General features: G+C 35.7%; 1 protein-coding gene and 1 pseudogene across 3 annotated transcripts in view; both read left to right on the top strand.

Moving 5' to 3' along the window:
- ALG6 (ALG6 alpha-1,3-glucosyltransferase) overlaps positions 1–17,440 on the top strand; it is a 91,376-nt gene that overhangs the window by 53,634 nt on the left and 20,302 nt on the right. For all 3 annotated transcript variants that reach the window (XM_058303461.1, XM_058303460.2, XM_058303462.1), the window contains 7 exons: positions 182–270; positions 3,427–3,509; positions 4,155–4,219; positions 11,870–12,055; positions 13,030–13,165; positions 15,003–15,088; positions 17,024–17,108. In XM_058303461.1, the coding sequence (XP_058159444.1) occupies positions 182–270; positions 3,427–3,509; positions 4,155–4,219; positions 11,870–12,055; positions 13,030–13,165; positions 15,003–15,088; positions 17,024–17,108 (730 nt within the window). The remainder of the gene's footprint in view (positions 1–181; positions 271–3,426; positions 3,510–4,154; positions 4,220–11,869; positions 12,056–13,029; positions 13,166–15,002; positions 15,089–17,023; positions 17,109–17,440) is intronic.
- Positions 5,040–5,097, top strand: LOC111758898 (U7 small nuclear RNA; annotated as a pseudogene).

The raw sequence follows: 17,440 nt of genomic DNA, 5'->3' as shown, positions 1-17,440 counted from the left end.
AAGACAGACCCTGTTTTATAATTTAACAATTTCACATCATTAAATAAAAAGAGCATATAGCTTAAGCATTGGCTTTATTACTTTATAAAAGCAATGGCTAATTCTCAAAATAAATATATATGTCCTTATTGCTGAAAGTAATAGAGGAATAAATTGAATGTGTATATTCTTTGGTTTACAGGGCAAAGTTTATAAATCCTGACTGGATTGCTCTCCATACATCCCGTGGATATGAAAGTCAGGCACATAAGCTGTTCATGCGTTCAACAGGTAAAAAAGCAGTAGGTATTGAGTGTATAAAGTTGTTTTTTTTTTGGAGGTACTGGAGATTGAACCCAGGACCTCATATTTGGGAAGCAGTCACTCAACCACTGAGCTACACCTGCTCCCCTACAGTTGGTTTTTTGTTTTTTTTTTTAAAGATTTATTTTATTTATTTCTCACCCTGCACTCCCATTCCTCCCTCTCTGTTTCCATTTGCTGTGTGTTCTTCTGTGTCTGCTTGTATTCTCATTAGGGGGCTCTGGGAACCGATCCTGGGACCTTCTGGAATGGGAGAGAGGCGATTACTCTCTTGCGCCACTTCAGCTCCCCTGTTCTGCTAATCTTCTTATTTTCTATCCTCTGTGTGTCTTGTGTCATCTTGCTGCACCTGGCGGCATTCCCATGCAGGCAGCTCTCCTGCGCGGGGGCCACATTTCCACATTCCACGTGGGCCAGCTTGTCATCACCAGGAGGCTCTGGGCATCGAACCCTAGACCTCCTATATGGTAGACAGGAGCCCAATTGCTTGAGCCACATCTGCTTCCCTAAAGTTGGTTTTTTTAAAAACTTTGGAGCAATTGTATTATATACTTAAAAAGAATATATGACCAGATGTATATATAAGCTAAAAAACAAATGAGTAGAGAGGAATAATTCTGGGTGTTTTTACATGTATTATCTTGCTTAATTCATTGAACACCTGTAGGAGGTAAATATTATTGTTATTGCTATTTTAAGCTGAGGAATTGAGGTATAGAGAAGTGAGGCAAATAAATGTCTTACTTGAGGTCAGATAGCTATAAATTGAGGTTTTAGTTGTTTAGGCTGTTACTTTAATATTCTAATTCCAAATCCTTTTTGCCTTTTTTCTTAAAGTAAACCTTACAGTTGTGTATTGGTCATTGTTAGGAAATTACGTAATACATTCGACATATTTATTGTTTCCTGTGCTATTCTTGGAGCTTAATAGGAATAAGCTTAGATTACTTTAAAGCTTTATGTGACTTGGACTTAAAGGCTAGCTCAGGCTTTTGCCTTGATTGGTCTAAATATAGTCAGAATTTGTTTTCTTTACTGTTCATCTAGTCATGGACTCTCAGACCCAAGAGATAATCTGTCTTGTCTGTCTGTCTTTTTCCCATCCTGCTCCCTCCGGGCAATGCTTAAATTCTTTCTGAGTTGTGTTGTCTCTTTTGTAAATTTGGAGACTTCAGAACTGATCAAGGAAAAGATTTGACTTGAAGTGGCAGTAACACACCGGCCTTATTCCGGTGGCCCTAGGACAGATTTGCATGGGAAGGGCCGTCCCTTTCAGTGGGAAACCTTCCCCAAGCTTCAGGAGAGGGACCACCCTCAAGGGGAAGCAGGGCAAGAGAATTCCCTGAGGAGAAGGGAATTAGAGAGGGGGCTTAAGTATGGAGGTGCTGTGTGGCTGGGCAGGGACTCTCTGGGTCAGAGAGCTTTTGGGAGGGGCGGAAGCAGCCTGGGGTCTTCACAGCCCCAGGGTTTGCCTTATCTATGGCTAATAGACGTTGGGTATTTTGCAGGAAATGTAAAACCAAAAACTTGGTTATTTGGGCTATGTTTAAAACAATTGGATGTGTAGGAATTTGAGTTTGCTGCCTGAGGGCTTTTGGCCTAATGGTCCTAGTCTGCTGTAAAGAAGTCAGCAACACACAGCGCAAAAACAGGGTCCATCTTTGGCTCATGTATACAACAAACTGCATACTTACCACATGATTTTGTATGAGTATTGGCTCAGCAGCTAAAGCTTTAGAGATAGTCTAGTCTGTTTTCAGAGAGCACTAATTATTAAAAATTTCCGCTTGTATTGAACTTCCACTGGTCATTGCAGTTTCTTTATTCTTGGGCCACAGAACATCTCTTATCCTTTACTACTGAACACCCTAGACATTTGAAGTCATCTTTCCTCCAGGTTAAACATTCCTAGATACTTTAGCTATTCTTTAGATGACCTGTTTGTGGAATATGATTAAGATTTTGAAGCCTCTGTCTGGTTGTCCTCCTTTGGATATGTTCTAGTTTGTCAGTGTCATCTGAAATGTGGCATCTGGAACTGAGTATGATATTTTAGCACCTAACTCTGAAAGTTTACTATCACTTTCCTTATATTAGACACTATATTATTGTGGTACACTGTGAAAAGTAGGCTCTTTGGCAGCTATGTTGTACTGTGGAAGAACTTAATGTATTTGTTTTTCTTTGTTCTAAAAGAACTAAACATTCAGAATTATGAAGAATTATGAATTGCTTTTTTTTTTTTTTTGGTAACATTTTACAGTTTCTTCCTCACCTGGTCTGCTCAAGTTTTCCTTTGTAGTAATTAGCAAAATTCTTATAGATTTTAAAAATACTGACATTTTAAAAAGGTCATTGTACCACCACATTTGAATTATTTTCACATGAGAAAATTTAGAGTATGCAGATACTGAAAAAAAAACTTGTCTTACCTTGCTTTATTAATTTTTAAAAAAGATTTATTTATTTACTCCCCCCCCCCCATTGTTTTGTACTCGCTGTGTGCTCTCTCTATCTGTTGGTTGTGTGCTGTCTGTGTCTCCCCATCTTCTTTTTAGGAGACACCAGGAACCTAACCCAGGACCTCCCATGTGGGAGGGAGGCACCCAATTGCTTGAGCCACCTCCACTCCCTGCTTGTTTTATCTCTCATTGTATCTTCTTGTTGTGTCTCCTCATTGTGCCATCTTATTGCATCAGCTTGTCACATCAGCCTGTTGCGTCATCTTGCTGTCTTGTTCGTCTTTTTTAGGAGGCATGGGAAACTGAACCTGGAACACCTCCCATGTGGTGGTCTGGCGCTCACCTGATTGAGCCACATCCGCTCCTATTCTTAATTTTTAACCCCAGGTCCGAGCAAGGATAGCATTATCTTTGGATATATATACATAATTTACTGTGTGAATTTAGGGTAGGAAATTAAGATGAGTACCAGATTAATTGAAATTAGGCAAAGGTGAAGGGGATGAAAAGGGCTAGTTTTGGAAAGGACTTGTCCAGAATGGTAGGAATCTTTTGTTAACAGAATTCTCTACCAAAGTTGGGGGGAGTCAGGCAGTTAATGGATTGTTGTAGATCCTGATGGACTCATGTCTAAAATTACTTGCTTTTTTTTTCCTCCCAGTTTTTGTTGCTGATATGCTGATTTATATACCTGCAGTGGTTTTGTACTGTTATTGTTTAAAAGACACTTCAACTAAGAAAAAGGTAAGTTTTAAAGCACCTGATGTTATATCTCTGATTTGTTTTCTTTTTTAGCTTGACTATTGCATATAGTAGCACTTAAGAAAGCCACGCTTTTGGAAACAGAAAAATGGGGAAATAGTGAATCTCCAATAATTAACTTTCATTTAGAAAACAACTTACCTTACAGTAATTATCTTAATGCTCTGTTACAAGGTATACTGACTTTTAAACGTTATGTACTGCTGAATTACACAGCATGCTGAATTTATTGCTTAATATTTTTGAGCTGGCTTGTAAAAATGACTAAAAGGCATTTTGAAAAGTCATTGTATATTCTTATATTCACAGTTACTAAGTATTCTTTTTGGCCATTTTAGATAGTTTAATCATTAAATTAACTTCTCTGACTTGTATGTCTGAAAGTGCTTCTTCTGACAAATACCTTTTAAAAAGTGATTTTTCCTTTTTACTGAAGTATCCTAAGTCACCTCTATGAAAATTTCAGTGGCTAAAAGAGTTCTTTTATAAAAGATGGAAAATTTTGATAAGTAGAAGGTATAGCACCCCAGCAAAAGAGGAATATTTGCTACTGTGTTAAATGAAATCTTTCTTTTACCCTGTTTGACTCAAGTGACAGATTACTTTCTTATTTTTTCTTCTTTACAGATTGCTAATGCATTGTGCATTTTGCTATATCCAGGCCTTATTCTTATCGACTATGGACATTTTCAGTATCCTTTACAAATTAAGAAATGAAGTTATTAGTTGCACATTAGGAAATTTAGACTCCATTGTATGTAATTTTGTCATCCAATAATGTCTTATTTGCTAGGGTGCTTGCATATGCAAATTACTGTCACAAATATATAAAAGAATTTGCACCAAGATTTTACATGAAGAGTAAAGGACAGATTTACTGAAAGTAGAAATCTTTTTCATACCTTTTTGGGTGAGAACAAAATGTTGGTAACTGATGAGCTCTTTCCGGGAAGCTGGAAATAGTGTCAAGTGTGGTTATGTCCTCATAATTCTAAAAAGGTGTAACATATGTCATGTCTTTTGTAAATGTTATCTGATACTAAAAAAAGGAAAACAATTATAGAATTTGTTGAGTTCTGAAACAAGATGTTTCTCTAACAGGTAGTGACCGCCAGAAAGATTGAGGAACTAAGATTGAATGAGTAATTAAAATCTACTATATAGATTTTATGTGTATATATTTTTTATATCTAAAAATAGGGAACATTCAAACAACAAACAAATCTGGAGGATAACTTTGTAAAATCTGTACATGGCTCTCCAGTTTGCCTTCTAATATATTGACTGTTAGTATCTCTCCCCATTGCTCCCAAACGGAGAAAAAAAAAATACACAGCATTGTGATTGCTTAATTAATAGCTTTTCCTTTTCATGCTAATTGTTTTAGTTGCAATGAAATTAATATGCAAATCTGTCAAAGGACTTGCAAAAGATAATCAAATCTGTAGTTATTTTTACATATTATTTATTCTATCCTCTCCCAGTTTAACTTGATTTTTTAAAAAATTCTGGTAGTGTTATAGCTCTTTTAGAATATGTCTAGTAGGTCTTCTGGGTTTTGTTGGCCCTTAAAAAAAATTTTTTTTTTTAATTGTGGGATCCTTAATCGTAATTTCAAGTACTGTATAATATCAAGAAAGAACACTGATAAAGAAAAGAAAAAATAGAAACCATTCATCTTATTTTTAAAACTCAATTTTAAATGTAACACTCATACAGAAAAGTAAACAAAACTTAAACGTGCATTTCGGTGAAAAGGCAAACTACTACCCATGTCAAGAAATAGAACAGTTCTAGTCTTCCCCAAACTCCCCCTTTTTTAAAAAAATTTTATTTAAGATTTATTTATTTATCCTCCCCCACCCCACCCCCCTGGTTGTCTGCTCTCTGTGTCCATTTGCTGCGTGTTCTTCTTTGTCCACTTCTGTTGTTGTCAGTGGCACGGGAATCTGTGTTTCTTTTTGTTGCATCATCTTGTTGTGTCAGCTCTCTGTGTGTGTGACGCCATTCCTGGGTAGGCTGTACTTTCTTTTGCGCTGGGTGGCTCTCCTTATGGGGTGCACTCCTTGTGTGTGGGGCTCCCCCATGCGGGGACATCCCTGTGTGGCACAGCATTCCTTGCGCACATCAGTGCTGCGCGTGGGCCAGCTCCACACAGGTCAAGGAGGCCCGGGGTTTGAACCGCGGACCTCCCATGTGGTAGACAGATGCCCTAACCACTGGGCCAAGTCCTCTTCCCCAAACTCCCCTTGTATACATCTGAAATATTTCTTTTTCCTCTTTTCTTAAAGGCAGCCATAAATTAACTGCTAATGCAGTAGTTTAGTTTTCCCTTTTTTTGAACTTTTATCAGTGGAACAGTTCAGTAGGTATTCATTTACGTCTGATGTTTTTTGGTTCAACATTTTGTTAGAATTATTCATGTAGTGGTGTGTGGCTGTAGTTTGTTCACTTTCGTTGCTTCATAATATTCCATTGCATGGATGTACAGTTCTATTACTGATGGACAAGTAGGTTGTTTCCAGTTTTTGGCAATGATAAATAATGCTGCTATGAACATTCTTTTTTTTAAATAAAGTTTTATTGAAGTAAATCATTCATATATGAACATACATAAACAGTAAGTATGTAGTAAAAGTTGTGAATTTATAAAACAAACATGGATATTATCATAAGGCTCCCATACATCTGCCCACCACCAGCCCCTTACACTGTTGTGAAATATTTGTTACAAAATATGAAAGTGCATTGTCAGAATGTTTTTACTATATATAGCCCATATCTTACATTTGGTATATTTTTCTCCCACTGCACCTGATTATTAATAGCCTACATTAGTATTATATATTTGTTGTTACTCGTGAGAGAACATTTTCATATTTGTACTGGTAATCACAGTCCTTCTTCTGCCACTGAATTCCCTGTGTTATACACTCCCATGTTTTGTGCAGTACATTCAAAGTGTGCATCCAGTGGCTTTCGTTTTCATCACAGAGTTGTGCTGTCATTTCCTCAGTCAATTTTAGAAAGTTTTCTTTACTCCAAAAGGAAAAATCCCATATCCTCTTGTATTAGTTTGCCAAATGGGTGCTGATGTAAAGTACCAGAAATCTGTTGGCTTTTATAAATATAAGGGTATTTATTTGGGATAAAAGTTTACAGTTATAAAGTCTATAGAGTCCAGCTCAAGGTTGCTTTTCACCAAAGTCGGTTGCCACATGTTAAGTAAGGTAGTTGTTGATCTCTGCTTGGTCTCTCCTTCCTGGGCTGCTTCTTTCTCTTAAGGCTTGGTGGGCCCAGCTTCTTCCCAGTCTCAGCTGTTTGCTGGTGTAGGGCTTGTCTCTTAGGGCTTCCTCTCTCTCAGCATAGGGCTCGAGTCTTTCCAGGCTTTCTATTAGGTTGGTACAAAAGTGATTGCAGTTTTGCATTGTTGAAATTTGCTATTTGGCATACATTCTTAAATAAATATGGTTATGTTATACTTCATTTTAATGTGAATTTCTTGCTCTATGTTTTTTTGCTAATGACTTATTACTTGCTGTTTATATTTATTTTAGACTATGAAAATGATGTTAGACAGAAAGCAAATTCGAACAATTTTCTTATTTGAGTTCAAAATAGGTTGTTAAGCAGCGGAGACAGCTCACAACATCAATATCATATTTGACCAGGAACTGCTAATGAATGTACAGTACAGAGGTGGTTCAAGAAGTTTTGCAAAGTTGATGAGAGCCTTGAATAGATGAGGAGCATAGTGGCCAGCCATTGAAAGTTAACAACGACCAGTTGAGAGCAATCATTGAAGCTGATCCTCTTAAACTACACGAAAAGTTGCTGAAGAACTCAATGTTGACTGTTCAATGGTTGTTCGGCATTTGAAGTAAATTGGAAAGGTGAAAAAGCTTGATAAATGGGTGCCTCGTGAGCTGGACCAAAAATCCAAGAAATCATTGTTTTGAAAGAAGTGTTGTCTTCTTTTATTCTATGCAACAGCAACAAACCATTTTTCTATCAGATTGTGATGTGTGATGAAAAGTGGATTTTATGTGACAATTGGCAATGACCAGCTCAGTGGCTGGATTGAGAAGAAGCTCCAAAGCACTTCCCAAAGCCAAACTTGTACCAGAAAAAGGTCGTGGTCACTGTTTGGTGGTCCGCTGCCATCTGATCCACTACAACTTTCTGAATGCCGGGGAAACCATTACATCTGAGAAGTATGCTCAGCAAATTGATGAGATGCACCAAAAACTGCTACACCTGGAGCAGCTTTGGTCAACAGAAAGGGTCCAGTTTTTCTCCATGACAACGCCCGACCTCATGTCATATAGCCAACGCTTCAGAAGTTGAATGAATTGGTCTACGCAGTTTTGCTTCATCTGTCGTATTCACCTAACTTCTCGCCAACTGACTACCACTTCTTCAAGCATCTTGACAACTTTTTGCAGAGAAAATGCTTCCACAACCAGCAGGATGCAGAAAATGCTTTCCAAGAGTTTGTTCAATTCCTGAAGCATGGGTTTTTATGCTTCAGGAATAAACAAACTTATTTCTCACTGGCAAAAATGACAGAGTTCTCTCTCTTCCTGTGTGCCTTCTTGAGTGAGTGTTTATATCAGCCCGCCAAGGGGGCAGGGTCTCAACCTGAGTGACGCCTTACTGACCTCATCTAATGAAAGCCCTAATCTTAACAGGTAATTTATTTAAGGATGCCTCAACTGAATTCAGTGTAATCAAAGGGTATTACACCAAGAAGAACAGATTAGTTTACAAACATAGTATTTCCCTTTTCTCATAGATTTCTAAAACTGCCATACCCTTATACCAACCCTTATTGTTGCCCCTCAGAATTGAAATAATATCTTCTTGCCATTAGTGCAAAATATTACAATATTACTGTTAACAGTTGTCCATAAGTTACATTAGTTGCAATTTTCCCATGTATCACTGTATTCTTAGCACTTTGTAAAAGAAGAGCATTTCTATATTTATACTATTAACCACAGTTTTCATCCACCACTGAAAGCACTATGTTATTCATTCCCTGTATTATTCTCTAGTTTCCTTTCAATTGACATTTACGTCCACAGCCTACCCCTTTCAGCCAAAAACACATTTATAAATCAGAGATGTTAGTTACACTCACTATAATGTGTTACCATCAAATTTATTCATTTCCACACTTTTACAGTTTACTTCGTTAATAATGCTACATGCATTAAGTATCAGTTTCTATTCTCAACCCACATTCTATTTCCTAGTAACCTATAGTCTAGAGTTTATCTCCATGAGTTTATTCATCGTATTTAGTTCATATTAACAAGACGATATAATATTTATTCTTTTGTGTCTTATTTCAATCAACATTATATCCTTTAGGTTCATCCATGTTGTCATATACATCCCGATTTCCTCTCTTCTTACAGCAGAATAGTATTCCATTATGTGTATATACCACATTTTGTTTATCTGTTCATCGGTGTTTTGCTTCCATATTTTAGAAATTGTGAGTGATGCTGCTATGACCATTCTTGTAATTATTTCTTTGTTCACATACATATATATATATATTTTTGTTTTGTTTTGTTTTTTGAGGTACTGGGGCCAGGAATTGAATCCTGGACCTTGTATGTGGGAAGCCAGCACTCAACCACTGAACCACATTGGCTCCACTGAATTGGTTTTTTCATTTGTTTTGCTTGTTGTTTTTAGGACACACTGGGGACTGAACCTGGGACCTCCCATGTGGGAAGCAGGTGCTCAACCACTCGAGCCACATCTGTCCCCCATATATATATTTTTTAAAAGATTTATTTTTATTTATTTCTCCTCCCCCCATGTTGGTCAGCACTCCTGCATGGCCAGCATGCTGCACCAGTCAGCACTACATGTGGGCCAGCACTCTGTGTGGGCCACCTTTCTGCTCGGGCCAGCTTACTGCATGGGCCAGCTTGCCTTCCCCAGGAGGCCCCAGGAATCAAACTCTGGACCCCCTATATGGTAGATGGGGGCCCAATCACGAGCCACATCCACTTCCCCCCATATATTTTTATCAGTGGAATTGCTGAGTTATAGGGTATTCACATGTTCAATATTACATAATATCATATTGTTTATAAGCATGGCTGTACTAATTAACACCCAAGAGCAGTGGTGTAAGAGTTCCAGGAGCTTTACATCTTTACCAATTGTCAGCAGTTTTCATTTTAATCATTTTGTTAAGTCTGTAGTGATATCTACTTGTGATTTGAATTAAATTCTGGATGCTTTGGAATGATGTCATTTTATGGGGATATGTTTCTTAGCCACTCTATACTTTCATTAAAAAAATATATATATCCCCCCGCCCCCGTTGTCTGCTCTCTGTGTCCATTTGCAGCATGTTCTTCTGTGTCTGTCTGTCTTCTTTCTAGGCAGCATTAGGAATCAATCCTGGGACCCTCCAGAGTGGGAGAGAGGCGCTCAATCACTCAGTTTTAAAATGAGGATAATAATAGCCACCCCCACATGCCTCTCAATTTTAAAATGAGGATTATAATAGCCTCTACTTTGTAAGCTGGTTTTGAGAATGAAATGAATTAATATTTGTAAAGCACTTAAAAAGTACATGGGAGATACTAAGCACTATATAGTTATTTGTTGCTATTATTGTTATTGCTGCATTTATTGTTGATGTTATTATAATTTTATAATGATTTGTCTCAGTGTAGGTGTTTTATATTAATTGTTTTGGACAGTATGGGTCTACTCATTTTGAAGACTTGTCCTTTAGCTCTGGGAAATACTATTATTTCGATAATTTTCTAACTTTCTTGAGCTTATTAGTCATATTATTGAATACTCTCTTGAGCATCTCTGTCTTTTTGTTTTGTGACTTGGAAGATTACTTAATTCTATCTTCTAACACTTCTATTAAATTTCATTTGTTTTGATACCTATTTTCAATTTCTAACTGGAATTTATTCTCACTCTCTTTTTAAAAAAATGTTTTTGTAAGGTTCTCTACTGTTCCTGAATTATTTCTGTTCTTCCAAGGTATTTTTTCCTTTTCTCATTTTAGTAATTTTTTGTCTTGTCATAGTTTTTCCTCACATGCCTACTTGATCCTGGTGTATCTCCTCCTAAAACATTTTTTTTTTTAAATTTAGAGAAGTAGTTGATTTACAGAAAACTCATGCATAAAATATACAACTTCCACATATTACCACTGTATTATTAACACTTTACATTGGTGTGGCACAACTGTTAAAATTCATGAAAAATTGTTTTTATAATTATACTGTTATTTATAGTCCATCACTTACAATAGGGTTCACTCTTTGTGTTGTGCAAGTTTATCCATTCTTACTTAAGAATAAGGCAATAGAAGAAGCTGTATTTTATTTCTACGTGTAGGGTAACAGGTATACTTTGAGATCCTCAAATGCCAGAATATGGAGGGTTTTATGCTGTAGGGATAACTTTAACACAAGCTGGCTTGGATAGTTTATTCCGTTTTTTTTTTGGAGAACTATTTCTTCTTTTGTTGCCAAGGGGTAAAAATCTTAGCTTAGGAGCAGGGCGAGATTTGACTTCTGTGTAAGGATTTTTCAGTTAATCCCCTTGTTTTCTTTTTCTCATATTATTCAAGCACTCCAATCTTCTTGATACTTCCAAAGTATCCAGAGTTGTCAGATTGGCTCTTGCTTTTTTATACATTCTCTAAAGCTGTGGCCTTCTACTTTTATTTGTTACCACTTCTCTGTCCTCTTTCAGTCTTCCAGAAATGTGTTGAAATCTTTATTGAAATCTTTATCTATTGTAACCTTCTCTCATGTTCTCCTTATGGCTGTGAATTTATACCCTTTTTTTTTCCTTAACATTTTAAAGGGATGTCAGGAAGGAAAGAAGGTTTTTGAATTGAAAATCTAATTGTGATGTTTTAATATAACAGTGTTATTGATTGCTGATCAACATGTTATTTTATGTTATTTGTGCATATTTTAGAGGAAGTATAGTGGTGTATCAGAAAGGTTTTTTTTTTAAAACTTTTGAGCATTGTTTTACTATCCAGATTTTGATATATTATAGTAATATTGTAGTCTAATAGAAATAAAACTATGGGTTAATTATTTAAAGTTCTCTAAAATCTAAATATATCACTTGCTCTGCTAGCAGTAGATTTAATAGATTTGAGTTCATTATATATAATTCACATGTTTTTTTAATCACATTAATACTTTTAATTTCTATATAGAAATAGCTTTTATTATATATATTATTTTAAAATCACATAAGAAATATCTTTATAAAATGCAAGATCTATTTCTTTTAATTTTGAGATTATTTCCTTGACACAGGAACATATATAATTCCGTGAGTCTTGGCTTTGCTTTATGGGGTGTTCTTGGAGTATCTTGTGACTGTGACCTGCTAGGGTCACTGGCATTTTGCTTAGCTATAAATTATAAACAGATGGAACTTTACCATTCTTTGCCATTTTTTTGTTTTTTACTTGGCAAGTGTTTTAAAAAAGGCCTGAAAGGAAAGGGGTGAGTGGCTTTTAAACACCAGAATTTTTAAAGATTACTTAAAATAATTTATTTGGCATACTTATCCCAAGGAAGCTAGTCTTCCATTTGCCTTTTTGTGATTTCTTATCGATGCATAGGCTTTGTTTGAGTGGGAAGAGAGATTAAGTCAAGTTCTTTATTCTTTCATTTTAAGCCTTAATTATAAGCAAGATATTTTGATCAATGTACATTTGCTAGAGGTAATATGGAGTAGCTTGTTAAGAGTATTGCCGTGGGATTTCATCTTTTAGAGCATATTGCATAATACCTTTATTAGAAATAAATCCCGATTCGATGTTTTTTTTCATGACTGCATTCCCTTATTCCCATAGTAATGGCATCCAAGTTAAATGTTAATTAGGTTAGTGGTAGCAGTCTTTGAAGAAGTGTACTTTTGTTTTTTTAAAGAAAATTTAGATTACATAAAAAATACAGGGGCTTCCCATATGCCCCATTCCCTCCCTCTCTCACACATTCCCACATTAACAACATCCTTCATTAGTGTGGTATATTTGTTACAATTGATGAACTCATATAGAAGCATTGCCATGAACCATGAACTATAGTTTATATTATAGTTTACACTCTGTGCTATGCAATTTTGTAAGTTATGACAAAATATATAATGGCCTGTATCTGTCATTGCAACATCATCCAGGACAATTCCAACACTCCAGAAATGCCCCATGTTCCATCTATTCTGTCCCTCCATCCCCCTCCCCTCAGAACCTCCAGTGGCCATTTCCTCCACATCAATGATAAAAGTATACTTCCTAACAGTTGTGAATTTCTTAGGTCTGATTTGAACAGATCCTCACCATAAACCTGTGTTGGTAGTATAGATTTATCATTACTATATATCTACATTTATTATATTCAGTGCAACTGCAATTGATTTATCAGAATTACTAACCTCTCCCTGTCTTACTGCTTGCTTTTATTTTTTATTCTAGGTTTGTATTGCTAATTAAGTTAGGTGGTACTGTGGTGGCTTCCTTCATTCTCTGCTGGCTGCCATTCTTTACAGACAAGGAACAAACTCTGCAGGTTCTAAGAAGACTCTTCCCAGTTGATCGTGGATTATTTGAGGCATGTTTAAAAACTTTCCTCTTAACTCCTTTCTGTTACCATACTTAACGACTTTCGGGGATTTCATGTAGAGGACACACAAGTAATAGTAATTTCAGCTACTTTCTTCCTGTAATCATTCCTTGCCAGTTATTAATATAGTATATAACCCCTAGCTCAGCAGGCATTTTCTAGTGTATTACATGAATAGATAATATTTATGCCATCATCAGATTCATAATTCAGATATACATTAAAAAATGAAATAGGGTCCATAACGAAAGATAGCATCAGAAGTTGCAGCCATACAGTTAACAGCTGTGTAATGTTTTGGTTTATATTCCCTTTTTAGTTTTAGAAACTATTTGTTAAAGTAGTAATCATGTTTGCTTCAGAAAGAGCTCATAATTCCTTATGAGATACATAACCTACAGTAATTTTTTAATGAGAATTTCTCATTTCATTTCATGCTAGCTTAATCACTCTTGTTCATCTTTTATTGCATGAATAATTTGATAAGTTAGATTTAGTCATTAAATTAAACAAACCTTTTTTCTGAAACAAAAAGGCCTTTTAATAAAGTTAGAGACAGCATATTTATAGGCAATTTGCTTTTGAATAAACATTTCATTTAAAAAGAATTAGAAAAACTTGTGTGTGATTTTTGAATATATAAATTGTTATAGAATATCATTCAATGGATCCATAATAGAATGGAAGCAGCATTTTCAAAGAGGCTAAGAAAAAGTTTGATGTTTGAAGGTACAATAAATTGTAACTGTGTGTTGGTGGGGATGATGATGGCGATGATACTCATCATAATAAGCAACCACAGCAAGCACTATCACTGTCACTCTCACTAGGTGCCAGATACTTCACATGTAATTTCATTTGATCTTGACAATAGCTCTGTGAGATAGATATTATTATCCCCACTTTACAGATAAGAAAACTGAATTCAGAGATTCACATAGCTAATACATGGCAGAGCAGTGATTTGAACTTCAAAACCTGTGTCCGTAACCTTTTCTTTATATCATCTCTAACTTTTAACACCTGTATAAAGAAAAGTTTAACTTTCCATGTAAGCTGCCTTGCCTTCCATCTCAAAAATGATAATTTTAAAAATGAGTATCATATATGTTTGATGGTGTTGCAAGTCTTTTCCAGTCTTTTGTTTCCCTTGAAATCTGAGGAGCATTTTCTTTGATTCAACAGAGGAAGTAGGATGGTTTTGTTGTCAGTGATAGTTAACTTTCTTGATACTATGCCTACACAGCTGTAAATCAGGCAGCTGTGTAGATGATGAATTTCACTTACATGAGAGTTTTAGTTACAAATTTAATTTTCAAAGTTATCCTAGCACAACTACTAGTGTCTTTAAACTTCTGAATTTATTAGCGATTAATGTATTATCATTACTAATAGTAGGTTATGCTAAATAAATTCAGGTGTGGGATAAAACGAGTCACCTTTAATATATGTTCTGCAAATTAGGGGGAGAAAAGATTTCTTAGAAAAATTTCCAAAAGAAAATAACTTCAGTATTAGTTATAGGTGCTGGTCTTTGGAAAGTATTAAGTATTTTTTGGGAATGTCTAGATTATGGTTGGCTCACAGTGATGTAGGTCAATTCCTATTGTAAAAAAAAAATGAAAAATGCTTGAGTGTGTGTGTGTATGTTTGTTGTGTATGTGTATAGTCCTTGGAGACTTTAATCAACTTAGAAAATTGTGAATAAAAGTTTCACATGTGTCAAAGGTTTATTTACTTATAGATTATGGGCTCAACTTAGTGGGGTATAGTATTTTAATTATACAGTAATATAAAATTAACAACTTAACAAATCTCTTTTAAGGATAAAGTAGCCAATATTTGGTGTAGTTTCAATGTCTTTCTGAAGATTAAGGATATTTTGCCACATCATACCCAGGTAATAATCAGGTAAGAGACACAAAGTTTATGTATAGTGTTTTATAATATACTCTTTAAAAGTATTATGGTAGTATCTCATTTTTCTGGCATCATTAGTGAATGAGCTTTCATTAATAAATTTTCCATATAAACCTTTATACAACAAAACATTTTGATTTGAATTATTTTATGTGAGAATCTTTCTGAATTGTTACCTAATTCCTTCCTCCTTAAACAAAGCTCACTAAACATGATTAACATCTTGAAAAGTCATGTTCTTCAGTGGTATAGCAGTCAGGGTTCAGTTAGAGAAGCAGAACAAGTAGGAGATCATATATATGTGTGTATGTATGAATTTACTGTGGGGTTGGCCAAGGCAGGCAACCAGTAAGGGAGATCAGGGGGAGAAGGAGGGCAATTCAAACCCATCTCCTGAGCTTAGGAAATGCCTAAGTAAGCCTTCTTTTAAAGGGCTTCCAACTGGTTATGTTCGGTCCTCCCAGGATAATCTTGTTTTTTTCTTTCAGGAGGTACCAGGGATTGAACCCAGGACCTCGTATATGGGAAACAGGTGTTCAACCCCCATGAGAGTTTGTTTTTCATTTTGTATTCTTTTTAGGAGGTATTGGAGATTGAACCTGGGACCTCATACATGGGAAGCAGGCACTCAACCACTTGAGCTACATCCATTTCCCCTTAGGATACTCTTTTTTTTTTTAAGATTTCTTTATTCCTCTCCCCTTTTCCCCTGTTGTCTGCTGTGTCCATTTGCTATGTGTTCTTCTGCATCCGCTAGCATTATCCTGAGGCACTGGGAAACTGTGTCTCTTTTTTGTTGTGTCATCTTGCTGTGCCAGTCTCCGTGTGTGCGGCACCACTCCTGGGGCCGGCTGTGCTTTTTTCATGCGGGGCAGCTCTCCTTGCAGGGCACACTCCTTGCGCATGGGGGACCCCTACATGGGGATGCCCCTGTGTGGCACGGCACTCCTTGTGTGTGGCAGCACTGTGCATGGGCCAACTTACCACACAGGTCAGGAGGCCCTGGGGATCGATCCCTGGACCCTCCATATGGTAGACGGATGCTCTATCAGTTGAGCCATGTCTGCTTTCCAGGATCATCTTTTAATTTGCTTAAAATCAACTGAATAGAGACTTGGAGTACATTTTCATAGCAGCATCAAGATTAGTGTTTGAAAAACTGGGAGAAGGTGTGTATGTTACCAGATGGCTGTTGCCAGCTCTTGTGAGAGAATATCCATTGTAACTCACCCTAATAGGAAGCATTCTAGAGAGCCTCCACAAGTGGGAAAATCAGTTATTATATTTTGTTATGAGTCTTGCTTTCAGGGCATTCAGGGGCTATTTGTCATGGTACTAAAGGGCACCAGATTGCTCTGCTTGTTGAGTCTTGTCAACTTTCTCTGGTTCTTTTTCCTCCCTACCTGTTAGTTAGCCATTGCTAAGAGGAGCCTTAGCAGCTTCCTACTCTCTTTCTAACTTGTTCTTTCTGATTTAACATGGTCTTAAAACTGGAAAATAAACTTTTGTGAAATGAGGGCAAAAGAGATTCTCTTATGAGTAAAGTTTATGAATACTTGTGTTACAAATATAGGAATACCTCTTTATACCTAGTTATGTTCTCTTGAGAGTGTCTGATAATTGACCTTCAGCTATATATCTATTCTATAAATGATGTTAAATACTAAAATAATAAGAAATATTTAGTATTACAATGTTTTGTTTTGTATTATGTCATATAATCATATATATATTAAAGCATGTACATATTTCAATTTACAGACTTTAAATGTTATTTGGTCTTAAATCTAATAAATAAAAATTAATTTTAATTTGAAATCAGCTTAATTGATAAGTAATGTGATCCATATGTCTTAAAATATTTCTTTGTTTTAGCTGGATTTATATACAGAGGAAACAATTATTTAATTTTTATTGATTTTTTAGCTTTTGCTTTACATTTTTAAGCCTACTTCCTGCATGTATAAAATTAACACTTCAGCCCTCTTCCAAGGGATTTAAATTTACTCTGGTAAGTTCCTCATTATTTTAAATACTTAATTCTTAAAACTGATTTTTAAAAAAATATAGATGATTATTTTCTTGTTCTGAACAGGATTGACTAGATTAGAAAATAAGAGATTCATTTATTTGGCAAACATTTATTGAGTGTCTGCCATACTTAGGTGCTGTGTTGAGTACTAGGGAGTGCACTTGAAATCGTTCAGTTTAATTCAACAATTTTTTATTTAGTTTCTGCTTTATATTAGTCAATGATGGAATACAGAGAAGAAAACTGGTGATGAAGATATGATCTAAAGCAGGATTTATTAAGTTCTAACATGTACAAATAAAGTGCTCTGA

Source organism: Dasypus novemcinctus, chromosome 9, assembly GCF_030445035.2.
Source record: "Dasypus novemcinctus isolate mDasNov1 chromosome 9, mDasNov1.1.hap2, whole genome shotgun sequence".
NCBI lineage: Eukaryota > Metazoa > Chordata > Mammalia > Cingulata > Dasypodidae > Dasypus > Dasypus novemcinctus.
This window is presented reverse-complemented; position numbering and strand designations above follow the sequence as displayed.